Source organism: Indicator indicator, chromosome 32 (assembly GCF_027791375.1).
Source record: "Indicator indicator isolate 239-I01 chromosome 32, UM_Iind_1.1, whole genome shotgun sequence".
Taxonomy (NCBI): Eukaryota; Metazoa; Chordata; class Aves; order Piciformes; family Indicatoridae; genus Indicator; species Indicator indicator.
This window is the reverse complement of record NC_072041.1, coordinates 2200274-2214874: the sequence shown is the minus strand read 5'-3', so window position 1 is coordinate 2214874 and position 14601 is coordinate 2200274. Positions and strand designations below refer to the sequence as shown.

At 46.0% G+C, this 14601-nt stretch overlaps 1 protein-coding gene across 1 annotated transcript in view; it reads left to right on the top strand.

Moving 5' to 3' along the window:
• MIB2 (MIB E3 ubiquitin protein ligase 2) overlaps positions 1–14601 on the top strand; it is a 42624-nt gene that overhangs the window by 26338 nt on the left and 1685 nt on the right. Inside the window, exons 6-18 of the mRNA XM_054395112.1 lie at positions 190–332; positions 1555–1662; positions 2855–2959; positions 3685–3847; positions 4411–4544; positions 6391–6539; positions 7244–7400; positions 8062–8216; positions 8664–8790; positions 9171–9401; positions 11218–11396; positions 12350–12534; positions 13231–13296. Of these exons, the coding sequence (XP_054251087.1) occupies positions 190–332; positions 1555–1662; positions 2855–2959; positions 3685–3847; positions 4411–4544; positions 6391–6539; positions 7244–7400; positions 8062–8216; positions 8664–8790; positions 9171–9401; positions 11218–11396; positions 12350–12534; positions 13231–13296 (1902 nt within the window). The remainder of the gene's footprint in view (positions 1–189; positions 333–1554; positions 1663–2854; positions 2960–3684; positions 3848–4410; positions 4545–6390; positions 6540–7243; positions 7401–8061; positions 8217–8663; positions 8791–9170; positions 9402–11217; positions 11397–12349; positions 12535–13230; positions 13297–14601) is intronic.

Here is a 14601-nt window from a genome sequence, read left to right as displayed (position 1 = left end):
CATAGTGCTGCCCCAGAGGGTGTGTAGGGCATGCCCAGCAATAGGAGGAAAAAAAAATGGATTTTACACCATTCTGCCCCAATTAAGCCTCTGCTAATTTGCAACCCTTGTTGCAAAGGCAAATGAAACCCAAAGTGTGTTTATTACTGCATTCTGCATGTGTGTGGGTGGTGTCATTCTTCTCTTCAGGAAAACCAGCTGAGCTGCAGAGGAAGGAAAGCACAGACAGGCATCCATTCCAGCACGGGGACAAAGTGAAATGCCTGCTGGACATTGACATCTTAAGGGAGATGCAGGAGGGCCATGGTGGCTGGAATCCTAAAATGGCAGAGGTAGGCTTCTGCTTGCTGCTGTCCTCTTGGTAATGTGCCAGTCACTATCTCAGGCTACATAAGCAGGCACTGGCTAGGAAGTTACCAGAACATCTGTGTGTGACATGTTACCTTCTACCTTGTGTTACTGAATGAGAAATTCTTCAGGATGTTGGAGTCAGATTTATTTTTAGGCTCAGGTAAATCTGTGGAGCCCTGCATGATTCTAAGAGTCTATGATGGGTCAAAAGTCTTGCAAGCCAGTGCAAGAAAACCTCATGGCTGGATTGCTTGTTTGTTTTCAAATGAGCCATGGATCTTTGCCTTGGAGTTCTGGATCCATTCCCTATTTGGCTTCTTTGTACTTTGCATTACTGCTAAAGAAAGTTATGTGTTGTGTCAACAGTGGGCTCTATCCCTGGGCAGGGCTAAAATTTCTCAGCCCATATGATGTTCTTGGAGCTTAGCCTGTTGTCTTTAGCTGGAAGAGTTCAGTCTGTTCTCACCTATTATCTGTAAAAACCTCAGCTACTAGAGGAAGTGAAGATAGCAGTGACACCTCTTGCTGTAGTGTAGCATCTCAGGGGGGCCATCATGGAAGTGAGTCTCCAGGGGCTTGTGTGCATTTGGTGTGGGCTGACAATCAGACAAAATGAGAACAGTTAAATGAATATGGTTGCCATCTAATTTAGAAGGTCTGTGCTGCTTGTTTCTCCTTCAGTCAACTTTCAGGGCTTTTAATGGTCTATAGATTCATTGCCCAGAATAGATGAGATTTAAATTGCCTTCACATCCTGAAGAAGGCAGCACTGCTGTTGTGCAGAAGGTTTACTACAAGACAAAATTATGCTTTGCTACTCATCACATTGCCTCTTGGAGAATGCCTTGCTGCTATTACACTGCAGAGCAATGTTGTAATCCCTGCCCATCTTTGCCAGTTGGGAAGAGGAGGACAATTTCTGCTGCATTTCCAAGGATTTTCACACTTTGGTCTCCTATGGACCTCCTCCCCCAGTATGCTGCTACTTTAGAAGAGCTTCTTAAGCAGCTTTTCCCTTACTTTTGCAGGAAAACCATGACTGCATCTCATGTAAAGCAGTTTTGGGAGCACTGTTAGTTTGTCACTTGGAAATGATGCCTGCTTTAGCCATCTATGGTGCCTGCTTTCCTCACTATTAAGCAATGTGATTTATTTTGGGGGTTTCCCCTTTTTTTTTTTTTTTTTCCCCCCCACTATCAAAAGTTCATTGGCCAGACAGGGACTGTGCACAGAATCACGGACAGAGGGGACGTGAGGGTGCAGTTCAACAGTGAAACCCGCTGGACTTTCCATCCTGGAGCTCTCACTAAGGTAGGTGCTGGTAGGTGAGCTGGGCTGGAAGTAGAAATGCTGCAGGGAGTAGCTGTCAGGGCAGCCTGTGGTGTTAGGACAGCCTGGGTCTCAGGTGCTCTTCTAAAAGCAGGCAGAAACTCCTGCAAGCCATCAGAGCTAAGACAGGTGGTTGCAGGCAGTGGGGTTTGGGCTGCTAGGCTGTCTAGTTTGATGAACTTTTGCATTTCAAATGTTGGAAATTCTGAAGGTAAATTCTATTTCTTGATTTCAGCATCTTTGATAAGAATGATAACAGTAGACCTACAGTAGTTCATGCTTCTGCTGCTGCCTTTCATCTGTGATGAGCTTTCATCTGTGCCATTTCCATTGGATTCTGTTTTCTTCCATGTTCTTGTCTCTGTGTTACTCTCCCTTTTTACATCATCTTGTCTCTCTTCTCTCTGATTCTTTTGGATGACCTGAGTCTTTAATCCACCTCATCTGTGTCTATTTCTAAACCTCATAGCTCTGGCCTTCACCTTTGAGGAGGTGAAACATGGATGATGAGAAACAGGGTTAAGAGCTATAGGAGCAGCTGCTGCGAGACAGCAAAATTCTGAATGACCTGAACAAGGTCAGACTGCTCAACTCTCCCAATGCCACTGGAAAAATGCAGTGTCAGAGTCTTTTGCACAGAATTAGTCTGCTTTGAAAAGTGTGTTTTGACACACTGCTCAGTGAGCAGAGGGAGCATCTGGCAAATTACCAGCAGAGATAAACTCTGGTTTCCATTTTCTATTTTAAAATAGCAAACAGATTTAACTTCCTTATTAAAGTGAATTAAAATCTCCAGTGCCAAGTCAGGTAGAGAGAGGAGCTGGACCAAGGAAAGTTCCATACTGGTATTAATTATTAAGTGGTTTGAAAGAGGAAAGAAAAACGTTGCATCCCAAGTTATTTCCCTGCTTTAATGTGCACTGGGCTTCAAAGATAAATACCCCAGCCCTGTGACCTGTGTTTATTTTGCAGTTCAGGGATTACAGATCCCTTGGTAGCTGTACTTGATGTCTTGCAATGCCTTTGAGTCAATGAGCTTTGTGCTTGCTTGGGGGTCTCTGAGGAGGGAGGACTGGGGGGGAAGGGGTGATCAAATTTTTTTTTTTCTTTTATTTTATTTTTTGAAAACTCTGACTTCAGCCCCCAAAAGCTGATGACTTTCTTTTTCTTGTAGCTCAACACCTTTTGGGTTGGTGATGTTGTCCGGGTGATAGATGATATGGAAACAGTGAAGCGATTCCAACCTGGTCATGGGGAGTGGACAGATGAGATGGCACCTGTGAGTGCACACCCGTTCCAGGACACTCCAGTAACTTCCTGACTGTTCCCAAGCAATTATTCATAGTGACTGGGCTTGCACTGCCCTCTAGTATCCCAGCTGTGCACAGTGAGTGCACAGACCTTTCTGGCACTGCTGAGGCCTTGCCAAAATAAAGGGTTGCTCTTGGTAATCCCAATCCTATTGCAGCACCCAGAGTGAAGCACAGGTAAATGGGGATTCTGCAAACGATTTGGCTATACCAGTAAGTGAGAAAAGAGGTTTCACTAAGCAAAATAAACAAGCTCTCTTATGCCCTCCTTAATTCTCTGGAACGAGGCAGGAAAGTGGAAAAATGGTCCAGTCAGACCACTGTGGCTTAAAAGCAGGCTACAGGTGACCTCCAGGAGCAAACAAATGCCCAGAGGAAACCTTTCCTAGACCCAATTGCATCAGTTCTCTCACAGGGTTCTTCAGACCATGTCTTGTTGTTTCACCACCTTCATCTCCAGACATGTGTAATGTGTCTGGGAAACCCTTATGTAAAACCAGTAACAGAGAAACTGCTGAGACCCCTCTGCTGTCCTTGAAGTGGGAGCTGTCTGCATGTGTGTCGCTGTTCAGTGCTTCTTTTCACACAGCAGGAGTGTGCCACCTGTGAAACCACTCTTAGAAGCTTTGCATTGGTTCTGAGAAGCCTTGCAGCATCTCACCTGTTGAACATCCTCTGTCTCTTTTTATTGCAGACCCTGGGGCACATCGGCAAAGTGATCAAAGTCTATGGGGACGGAGATTTGCGAGTGTCGGTTGGAGGACAGTCCTGGACCTTCAACCCAGCTTGCCTGACAGCTTATCAGAGAGAGGAGGAAGCAAACCTCATGACAACAGAGAATGCAAAGGAATCAAAAAGTGAGATAGTGAGAACAGGGATGTCTGATCTGGCAGGGGTTGTGACGTGCTTGCTCTGGTGTAAGAGCACTCTTTGGACAGTGTCAAACTCCAGGTGTCTGTTCTTCCCTGGACACAGCTCCAAAACCAAGCTGTGCCTTACTGGGGAAGCAAAGCTGGACTTAGCAGGAAATTACAGAATTTAGCCCTCTTAAGGACTTAAGGAACTACAGAATTTAGGACTTGGAAATGCTAGCCACAGTCTGTCATTAGAGGGTCCATCTGAAAGGACCTGAATTTTTTTCCCTGTGGCATCCTTTCCAAATCCATGCATTGCTCCTCAGATTATTTGCTGTTTTAGTACTGATATTTCCGTGTTGGTCTTCTATAGCATGGTCTGATGTCTTTTGGATTCTCAAAACATCAGACTTGTAAAGCAAGTGTGATTTGTAAAGCCCTTTGTGTGAGCTGAGTGTTGGAGGTACAGCAGGCACATGCTTGGGTTCTGTGCTATGCCAACTGCAGGCATTTCTAAACCTGCTTTTTGGCCTTCCTAACCTGTGGCTGTTTCTCGTTCCTACCAGGTACTTTGATTACTGTCTTGGAGAAACTGCTGTCTCAGAAGACAGAGTCAGAGCATGCAGGTTGCCTGGTCATTTGTGCAGCACTCAACAACACAGCTAAAGTTCGAGAGCTCCTTCAGAAGTACCCAGACAAGGCAAGTTTGGAAGACATCCTGAATGGTTACTTTTTGTTGCTCTTCTTGGAAAGGCTGTCGTAAAAGTTTGTAGTCAGGTGGGAAAGAGGATGGGAGAAAAAGAATGGATTTTTTCAGACCTAGTATCAGCTCCAACAGCTGGAAAATTATTTTGCTACCATCCGGGATTAAATTTGCATGTTAAATGTGCATATTCCATGGCTTTAAATCTGAGCTAGAGTTAAGTGCTGAAAGCACATTTCCAAAGCTGGCTTGTCCCAGATTTCCTGTATGGACATTGCACCTATAGAATTAGGGGGAGAGGTATTTATCTATACGAAACAGTAGCAAGATCTACCCCTCTGTTTGGAAAGGTTGTGGCTGGCTGGGATGTGTCTGTCCTTAGATAACCTTGCAAAATGATATTGTTGGAATCAGGAAAGAGAAAAGCTGCCCAGATCCTGATGCTGTGCATGTCTGTGCAGTGCCTTATCTCATGTCTGACTGGAGCAGGGAACTGGGCTTGACTTGTTGCTGAACAATTTATGTGCTTGCAGAATGCCAAACAGTTAGGATCACATCCACTCAAATTGCTGCTCTTTCAAGCTGCCTGTTTGAAGGCTCAAGCTCCTTCAGTGAGGGCCACAGGGTTTATAAACAGGTTTAAAAAGGGAGAACCAGAGAACAAAAACTTTCAGCAGTGTCCTTTGAGATCATCAGTATCCAAACCTAAGTTTGGTTGAAGCTCTGCATGGCTGGCAAAAACAGCTGGGTGCATGAAGCAGGAAAAGTAGGATCAGTTCAGAAGGAATCTCTGAAGCTGATTGAGTGGTTAGCTATAATGAATACCAGACAACTATTTACAAAGTTCTTGGGGCCTCTGGAGATGGGAGCAATAGGCAACTGCCTGCAATTGTCACATTTGTCCTAGATAAGAAAGTGCCAAGGGTCAGGGAACCATTCTGTGATTAGTTATTAGCTTTCTGTTCTACTTTCTATTTAATATTTATATTAATGAATGAGTGATTTCTATTAGTTACATACAGCAAGAGGAGGCTGGATTTGAGATCAGTAGTGCAAGTTGGAATTGCTTGCCAAGGCCTTTCCAGTTTATCAGCATTGTCTGCCTCCTTGCCTAAATGACTTGCCCATCATTTTGAGTGAATCCAGGCCAGTTTTGCCTGTCCTGCTCTCCTGACTGCTGCCTAGAGCTAGGAGAAGGCCCTTTGTCCTCTTTGCCAGCCTGCTGAACGTTTGCCTGCTCCTTCATCTCTTTTCCCACTGATTTCAGTAGCTTCTTTTCCTGTTTTTTCTTCTTTTCATACAGCCTCCCTTTGTTCTTCAATCCCTTTTAATTCTCAGGAAATCTCATTGCAGCACTTCAGCACTGTGATATACCCTCAAGCCTTTGTGCCCAGTAAAGTACCTGGAGTAACACAAAACAATGGGGACTTGGCATCTTCAAAGCTTTATGCAAAGCTAATTTGATCTCCTCACACATTTTCCTATTGGGAAGGGAATTGTTGGCAGAGATGTCAAGAAGAATTCTGCTTGCAGGCATAGATGGGTTTGGCATCACAGCTGCAATTACAGAGTCCTGGCTTCCAGCTCTGTTCACTCACTTCTCCCTTCTTGAGTCCATGTCCTCTCTCCTTCCCCTTTAGAAATATTATGGGACAAGGTCAGCCTTGGAGTTGATGAATGTAAAGTAGAGCCAAGGAGGCAAAGATTCTGCTTAGCATTTCTGAGCCTGCAGCTGTCCTTCAGCTAGTGACTCCCATCCTGCTCTAGAACAGAGCCAAAGGCTGAACACAAGCCAAGGTCTTTCCTAACCAAGCTGTTTGCTTTTTCCCTGCCCTTCCTATAGGTCGATGCAAAGAACCAGGGTAGGACTGCCCTGCAGATTGCCTCCTACCAGGGACACCTGGAGGTTGTGAAGATCTTGCTGCAGGCACATGCCACTGTCAACCTGAGGGACGAAGAGGGGGATACAGCACTGCACTATGCAGCTTTTGGGTAGGACATCTTCCTCTTGCTGTCTCTGATACAAGACCCTAACAGGCTGTCAAAGGACATTCTAGAAATAAAAAGACACTCTGTGTGAAGGGTGTGTGGCTGGTGGAGGCTTTTCTCTGATTTTATCTTGTGTTAGAAACTGGCCTTTGAGCTTCAGGGCCACAGCTACATTTCTTAGTGCCCCAGTTTAACCCCCACAGCTAGGTCAGCTTCAGGAGGCTCTAGAACAAGTGATAAGGAGGTTTTGCTGATTAGATTTTTTTTTTTTTTTTTTTTTTTTTTTTTTTTTTTTTTTTTTTTGCAAAGGGGTGGAGAATGATTGGGCTTAGGCTGGATGGTTGGGTGGCTGGCCTTAGGTTGGTTGGCTGGCTAGTTGGTTTGCCTTAGATTGGTTGGTTGGCTGGTTGAGCTTAGGTTGGCTGGCTGGTTTCTGTGACTGCATTTGTTTTCCAGAGCAAGATGAAATTGTGTTGTAAGCTAAACAGGGAAGAATTTCTCATTAAGAAGAGGAGATTCCTGCTAATGAAAAGCAAAGAGAGAGCAGGTTCTAGGAAGGTTTTTGTTGTGGGGTTTTGTTGTGGTCTTGAGGTGTTTGTAATACTAAGGAGAGATGGGATGAGGTTGGGAGGATACAAAACTCGAGAAGCGTTTACTGTCTGCACAGAACTGAATCTGATCTGGCTTACTCCTTGCTTTCAAACCAGAAACCAAGCTGAGGTTGCCCGTGTGCTTGTTGCAAAAGGAGCCAGCACAGACCTGTTGAACAATGCCAAGTGCACAGCCTTGTACGTGGCTGTCAGTCAAGGATTCACAGAGGTGGTGCGCACCCTCTGCGAGCTCAACTGTGATGTCAACCTCCCAGTAAGCTCTGGGGTTTCTGGGGGTGTGTTTTGGAGGTTGGGTTGGTTGGTTGGGAATTTTTTTGAGGCAGAGAGATGATGCTTTGTGACTTACACCATTTGTTGCTTCATTGAGTTTGAAGGTCATTCTCCTAATGCACTGCACAGAGGAACTACTCCTCTAACTGCAGTACTCTGAAATTCCAGGTTTGGGTTTGCCCATCATCAGTTAGCTCACTTCAGTAGAACTATTTCTGCTCTCCTGGACTTGGGCTTCCACTGAGAGCTGACCACCTGCTGCTGTGTGTTGTTGGAACACTCCTGTTGCCAGCAGTAAGGGGTGGGGAGATTTTAAAGACTGGCAGTGATGGTGACTTGGATCCAGCCTGATTTTGGAGAATGCATGTGGTGGTGGTGGGACTGGACTGTGCTGGGTCAGTCTCTCAGAGCTGGTTAGGCGTATTAGCACCTGCCTGTTCAGCTGGCTTCAAGCTGTGGGGAAGTGATTTCACAAGGGCTATGAGGCTGCTGTGGGTGGCAGTGACATTTGGATGTTTGATCTGGAGCTGATGTGACCTGGGGATGCTATTGCTTCTTGCCTTGAAGTGTCCCTCAGGGGGAACTGTAATCACTTGACAGTCTGAGGTAGGTAACCTGTGTTGTGCTTTGGTATCCTTGTGTAGGATTCCCAGGGGGACACCCCTCTGCACTATGCCATCACTGCAGATTACAAAGTTGTTATTGAGATCCTTACTGAAGTACCCAACATAGACTTCACTGTCCAGAACTGTCAAGGCTTCAACTTGCTCCACTATTCTGCTCTAAAAGGCAACAAGCTGTAAGTGATCTTTTTGCATTTTTACCATTCACAGGAAGTTGCTTCCTACTTGCCCCATTCCATCTTTCTCGTAGCTTGGCTAAGAAATCTCTCTGCTCCTGGATAGTCTCCTTAGATGTTTGGGTTCACACAGGGAAGGACAGGAGAAGGTTTGTAGTGAAGAGTACTTGAAGAAAACTCTTCAGAATTCTTCTCAGGGTAGATATGCTCATTATTTTCATAGCAGTATGAGTTTGCTTTGTCAGATGATGGCTGAGGGCTTTTGTTTCATTCTTGTAACTCAGTCTGAGGCAGAGGGGATGCATCACAAGTGTCTGCTCATGGTGCTGCCTATTAGAACATGAACATTCATAGGTACTGAGCAGAAGAGGCAGGCCTCTCTGTTCTACATTATTTTCCTTCCTGATAGAGTAGTTTTTATCTCTCTGTTGTCTTCCAACACTTTAGAGCCATAAAGAAGATTCTAGCAAGGGCTCGGCAGCTGGTTGACTCCAAGAAGGAAGATGGCTTCACTGCCCTGCACCTTGCTGCTCTCAACAATCACAAAGAAGTGGCAGAAATCCTCATCAAAGAGGTAAGAAAGGAAAACCAAACCACCACCAAAAACTCCCACCTGTCCCTCTCCCATATTTCCTAAACCACCCTTCGGTCAGTGCTGGGTCTCACAAGAATGTCTCAGTCTCTTTGAAGAGCTGCCATTGCTGGCCAGGCTTTGAAGGACAGGGGCTGGCATTCCTGGGGGGGGGGTCCCATCTCCTCTTTCTTGATGTTTGAGGTGTGTGAGCTGTGTGGCTAAAACACAGAGGGCTGCATCACATAGCTCTCTTGGAAATGCCTATACTGCTCTCCTGACAAAGAGGTGGACTTGAGCTTTGGAACCTCAGCAAGCACCACAGCCCTCTTCAGCCAAACTCTGCAGGGACATCTCCCTCTGATGCCTTTCTCCTCTCCAAGGGCCGCTGTGATGTCAACCTCAAGAACAACCGGAACCAGACACCTCTGCACCTGGCTGTCATCCAGGGACACGTGGGGATGGTGCAGCTGCTGGTCAGTGAAGGCAGTGATGTCAATGCTGAGGATGAGGATGGGGACACAGCCATGCACATTGCCTTGGAACGACAGCAGCTAACGTCCGTCATGATGGAGAAGCGTGAAGGGGAGATGGGGTGGTCCCTCCTTTCCAAGGTGAGCTGTCAGTAGGAGCACCAAGGGCAGGAAAATGCCTGGTGTGGGATATGAGAGCAGATAGTGGGATCCAAGGGGACAGAGGAAAGCAGGGAAATTGTGTAAAGTCAGACCAGATGGAGAATGTGGAAACAAACCTCCTTGCTTGTGGGAAAGCAAGAAAAGATCCTCTGAGGCCATGCTTGAATTTATAGCCTGAAACTTCAGCTAGTCAGACAACAATTCATACTGTCTCCCCCAGTTTTATTAGCATTGTGTGTTGCTTTCTTGACATGGGAAAGGTCACAAATCCAGTTGCAGAGCCAAGACTCCTGGGTTTATTCATGCCCCAGAACCGCAGCAATTCAGTTCTGCCTGATGGCCTGGAAAATATGAGGACAGCTAACCACAAACAGCCCAGTTATCTGCAGATGTAGAGCAGAGTGAGAGGTGAGATCTATCAGGCTCAAGGATTAAAAAGCTTGAAGAGGGTTTTGCTCTGTTGCCCTGTACTCATGGATGTGTAAGGCCTGTCAGGAAAGGCTTTGGATCTAGAAATCAGCACCTGATGCACCAAGGACTGGAAGCTCAGTCTGGCTTGCTGGCAAAGGCATTAATTCAGCCCTTCAGAGTGTTCTGCCATCTATGTAAATCCCACCATGTGCACACACCAGATCTGCAGTGCAAACCAAGAATGGAAGCACTGGTTATGCTTTATGGATGGAGTGAGAATGATTCCATTGTAGAGATAACTTAGAACCCCAGAAAACCTGGCACAGAATTCTGTATTGTAGTTTGAAATGGTCAGAATAAGGTCATGCAGCCCTTCAGCATGTCAGTGGTGTGCCAAACCACCCATTCCTCCCTGCTACCTGGTGGTGCTTGAAAAAGCTTAGTGCACTGCTGCTCTTCCATTCTGCTCCTTACCAAGCTACCAGTGTTGATAGCTCGAGTGCATGGCCAAGGAGGCTTCACCCTGGGGTCCTCAGGCTGGTTCAGCCACTGACACTCCACAGAAACACCCCCCCCACCAGCTCAGCAATTCCTTCTTTCTTCTGAATTAGAGATCTCTGCTTGCAGATTTGAGGAGGGGTCAGCAGCAAGGCTGGGTTTTATCTCCTCACTGAGAATGAGCTTTGGTAGCTGTTGGCTCTTAGCTTGTGCCAGGGACAGCCAGTCCTGGGCACAGAAAGTCTTACAGCAACATGAAGGATCTGAGCATGCCATTTCCAATACTATTTATGGTAACATTAGATGGTGTAGAGTACTTCATGCCTAATTTTAATTGCTCTATTCTACATGTCTTGGTCTTTTAAATTAGTGGAGCATGTTTATTGACTTACTGACCTAGATGTGTTCCTGTGCAGACTACCCTAAGTGATGCTGCTCTGGCAGGGGGTTTGGACCTGATGACCTCTTGAGGTCCCTTCCAACCTCTCATACACTGTGAGACTGTGAGACTTCAAATGGCTTTGGATAACAGACACAAATTTGGCTTTTTCAATAGCTGTCACTCAAGCCTTGATACAGCAGCTCTTCATCAACTGGGATGTACTGGGGTGTCCTCAGAGGACTTCCTTTCCACTACCTGAAGAAGTGAATGCCTGTTACTATGATCAGTCATAATTAGGACCAGTCTTACTCTTTGTCCTGGAATGCAAGACTTAAATCTGCTGTTTACATGCTGAAGGATTTCTGTTTCAGTTAATCTCAACTGCACTTTCAAATCAGAAGAACAAGGATTAAGACTTTGTTCAGAAGTTGATACAGATTAAAAGCCACATAACAAAAACTCTTCCTATGAACAGAGTATTTCTCAACTTACTTTTTTTTTTAGCTGCAGGCTTCTGGTTTTCTTGGAAATGTGGAGCTGAATGTTGGAACTGCAATTGCATGTTACTTAGCACAAGAAGGAGCAGATATTAATTATGCAAACCATCGAGGGAAGTCTCCTTTAGACCTCATTACAGATGGGAGGATTGTCCAGATCATCAAAGACTTCTCACAGAAATTCAGGTAAACCAGGTCCCCTGCAAACTGCCTTGCAGTAGACTTCCCTACAAAGGCAGAGTGCTCCCACAGCTCTGTGCTCTCACTGCATGCAGCTGTTCTTCCAGGAAGGATGAAGCATCTTTGAAACACTTTGGCTGTCAGTCTGAGCAGCTCCTGTTTCATCTGGAGCTGGTTGCTGCCCCTGTGTTTCTGGAGGGGTTATTTAAGGGTGCATGCTGCCATTCCACAGAGCTGGGAAAAGCAGATTAATGCTGCTTGCTCCAGACTCAGCCTCCTGACTTCAGAGAGCCCTGAGACAGTCTGAGAAGACTGGCCCCTGAAGCCAAGAGCAACTTCTGCCTTGCAGAGTAATTCAGGGTTCTGGTTTACTTACTTTGGATTCTGCAGCTGCAGATAATTTAAACATAGAGGAGGTGTGACCAAAGCGTGGGCACTACAATCTGCAGAATTGATTCCAGAGCTAGATAAGTGCCTGTTTTTCAGCTGATAAGAGAAATAGCTGAGAAAAATGCCAAAGGGAGAGCAGCAAGTCAGAGATGGTTTTATCTCAGGTTCTGAGAAACATTTCTTTGGATTTTGAGTCTGCAAACATGAAAGCAGAGTTCTGTTTGATCTGAGGGCTGCTGCTGGAGGAGGAGCCATGCAGCAGGCAATGGAACTGGCCATGCTTCTGCTCCACTCCAAATAACAGGTGAAATGTTTCCCTTGAAACTCCTGTCTTGGTCATCCATGCTCTTGCCCTTTGTTTTTAGATAGCTCCAGTCAGAATCCCAGCTCCTAGAGGCTGGGTTGGCCCCACAAGGGCAGTAAAGGTTCACAGCCTCGAGCTCCCTGAGCATCTGCTGCTCTGTCTCCACACACAGGGTTTGGCAGGGGTCAGTACAATGTTGTCTAGTTGCTGAAGGAGGACCTCTGGAGTATGTGACTCAAATGTTACTGCATGTGTATGGTTGCAGGGAACAGCAGGTTTCTTCAGAAAGCTCAACCATCACCTGCAGCCTTCGCCGTGTGCACACCACCCCCAACACGATGACCAACCTTAGCGTCTCCAGTGTGGCAGTCCCCACAGAGTGCCTGGTCTGCTCAGAGCTGGCCTTGCTTATCCATTTCTTCCCATGCCAGCACAGTATTGTGTGTGAAGGTAAGTCCATCTTTCCTGTTTCACCACATGGCTTCCCTAGCTGGACTCTCATCAATCCGTTTAAACACAAAGCTATTGTTCTGTTGTCCTGAAACAACCTCAGCACAATTTCAGCACCACCATCTCAAACAAGATGTCCACAGCTGTCTATGAAAAGCACAGAATGTGCTGGCTACCTGCTGATTGGGCCTCCAGGCGGCTTTGCATGTGCTTGTAGATGCCCTGGATGATTCAGAAGGAGAGCCAGATGTTTCAGTTCTAGCTGGCAGTGCCTTATCCATCAAAGAAGGATTTCTCTCTTCTGGGCTTTGTTAGTGGTTTGCATTTCAATTGATTTAGTGGCAGCCTGCTCAAACATGTCAGCAAGTTTATCTTGCAAAACACTCACTGCCTGACCACAGGGGGAGGACTGTGTGCCAGAGCAGAGGGCTGGTTTTGATCCATAGTGCACCAGTTCCAGCAGCACAGGGCACTGAGGACTTTAAAGGTGTTGTATTTGCCACTGACATAACAAAGACTAAACCAAGAGGCTAGCATGTAGCTCAAAAAGAAGATATTGTCCTCACTTCTGTGCAGAAACAACTTTTCAGCATCCAGGGAGGTCTCAGGTTGTTCAAAGCTGATGTTCTTGAGTCTGTATTCTTCCTCTTGATTCAGTGGGCTTACTGTAGTTTCTTCTTCTATCATTCATGGTAGAATGCTCCAGGAGAATGAAGAAGTGCATCAAATGTCAAGTGACAATAACCAAAAAACTGAAGCAAGGTATGTTTGCTGTTCCTCCTGTTCAGTGCTGTGGGAAGGGTCCTGCACAGCATTAGTTTGAGCAGCAGCAATGATTTTCAGTGAAACAAGTACAAGGATGGGAGTTGATGGTTTGGTTTTGAGGATTTTTGGGGGTGTGGCTGTTGCACTGACCACCTTCAGAGAGGAAAAGGTGTCATGTGCCAAGCTCCAGCTCCACAGACAGGACATTTGAGGAAGTTTCTCCTGTGCTTCACTTGGAGTATGAAAAGCAACTGTCAGTTTCTCCATGTGTCAGTCTAACCATTTCCACAGGCAGGGATTTCACAGTGAAGACCTGTGAGGAAGGGAAAATTCCATCTTGTGAAAGCCTCATTCCTCCCTTGCCTGAAAGTCCAGTGCCTCTGCAGGGCTGGCATTAGCCTGCTCTCCAGAAATCATTCAGCTGGATTGTGTCTACAAATTTTGAAGAGATTGTGTCTCTTCAACCCAGTTTGAAACAGACTGAGTAGTGTGGACAGAAGACAGGGGCCAGAATCAGCAATGTGAATTATGTCAGCAAGCCAGAAGCAGGTTTACACTTGCCTTAGAATTTCCCACTGAGGCTTTTTCCTAACAGTTGGGAGAGTTGATGTCTTGCTAGCTGAGGTCACTCTCAGGGTAAGTGCACATGAACTGCATGTCCTGCTGCTCCTGGTTTAGTAGATTCCTTTGTTGGAATCAGGCTCTAGTCTTGTGACTTGATGCCTGGACAAAAGTGTAGGAGAGCCAAGAGTCTGTCACAGGACATTGGATGTACACAGCTGGCAAAGAGAATCCTTTTTGGAACTCCATGTCCCAAACAATAGCAAGTTCACCTGGCAGTGCACAGGAGCTACAGACTAGCAACATAACAATGGTAAGAATCCCAAATGAGACATTTGCATACAAATTTCTGCTGGAGGAGGAACATCAAGGGCTCTGAAAATACCAGCAGGACTTAACCTGTCAGTGATGCCTTCAATGTTTGCCTTTTGCAAGCTCACTCTCCCCAAATTCACTTCACCTTTATGGATTTGAAATCACTTCTTGCACCACTGAAGTGCAGCTAATTCCAGAACATTGAGGAAAGCGGGGGGGGGTTGGACCTCTGGAGGTCCCTTCCAACCCAAACCATTCTGTGATCTGTATTGAAGTGTAAAGCTGCTTAACCAAATCTTGAGGAGGAGAAGATGAGCAGTGGGCTGTATGAAGCTGAAACTAGGGGGAGTCTATTTACCTAAGCTGGCAGCTGCCCAGGATTTGAGGCTCCTTAATTTCATAGAGTTGACCAAATGATTCTATTTG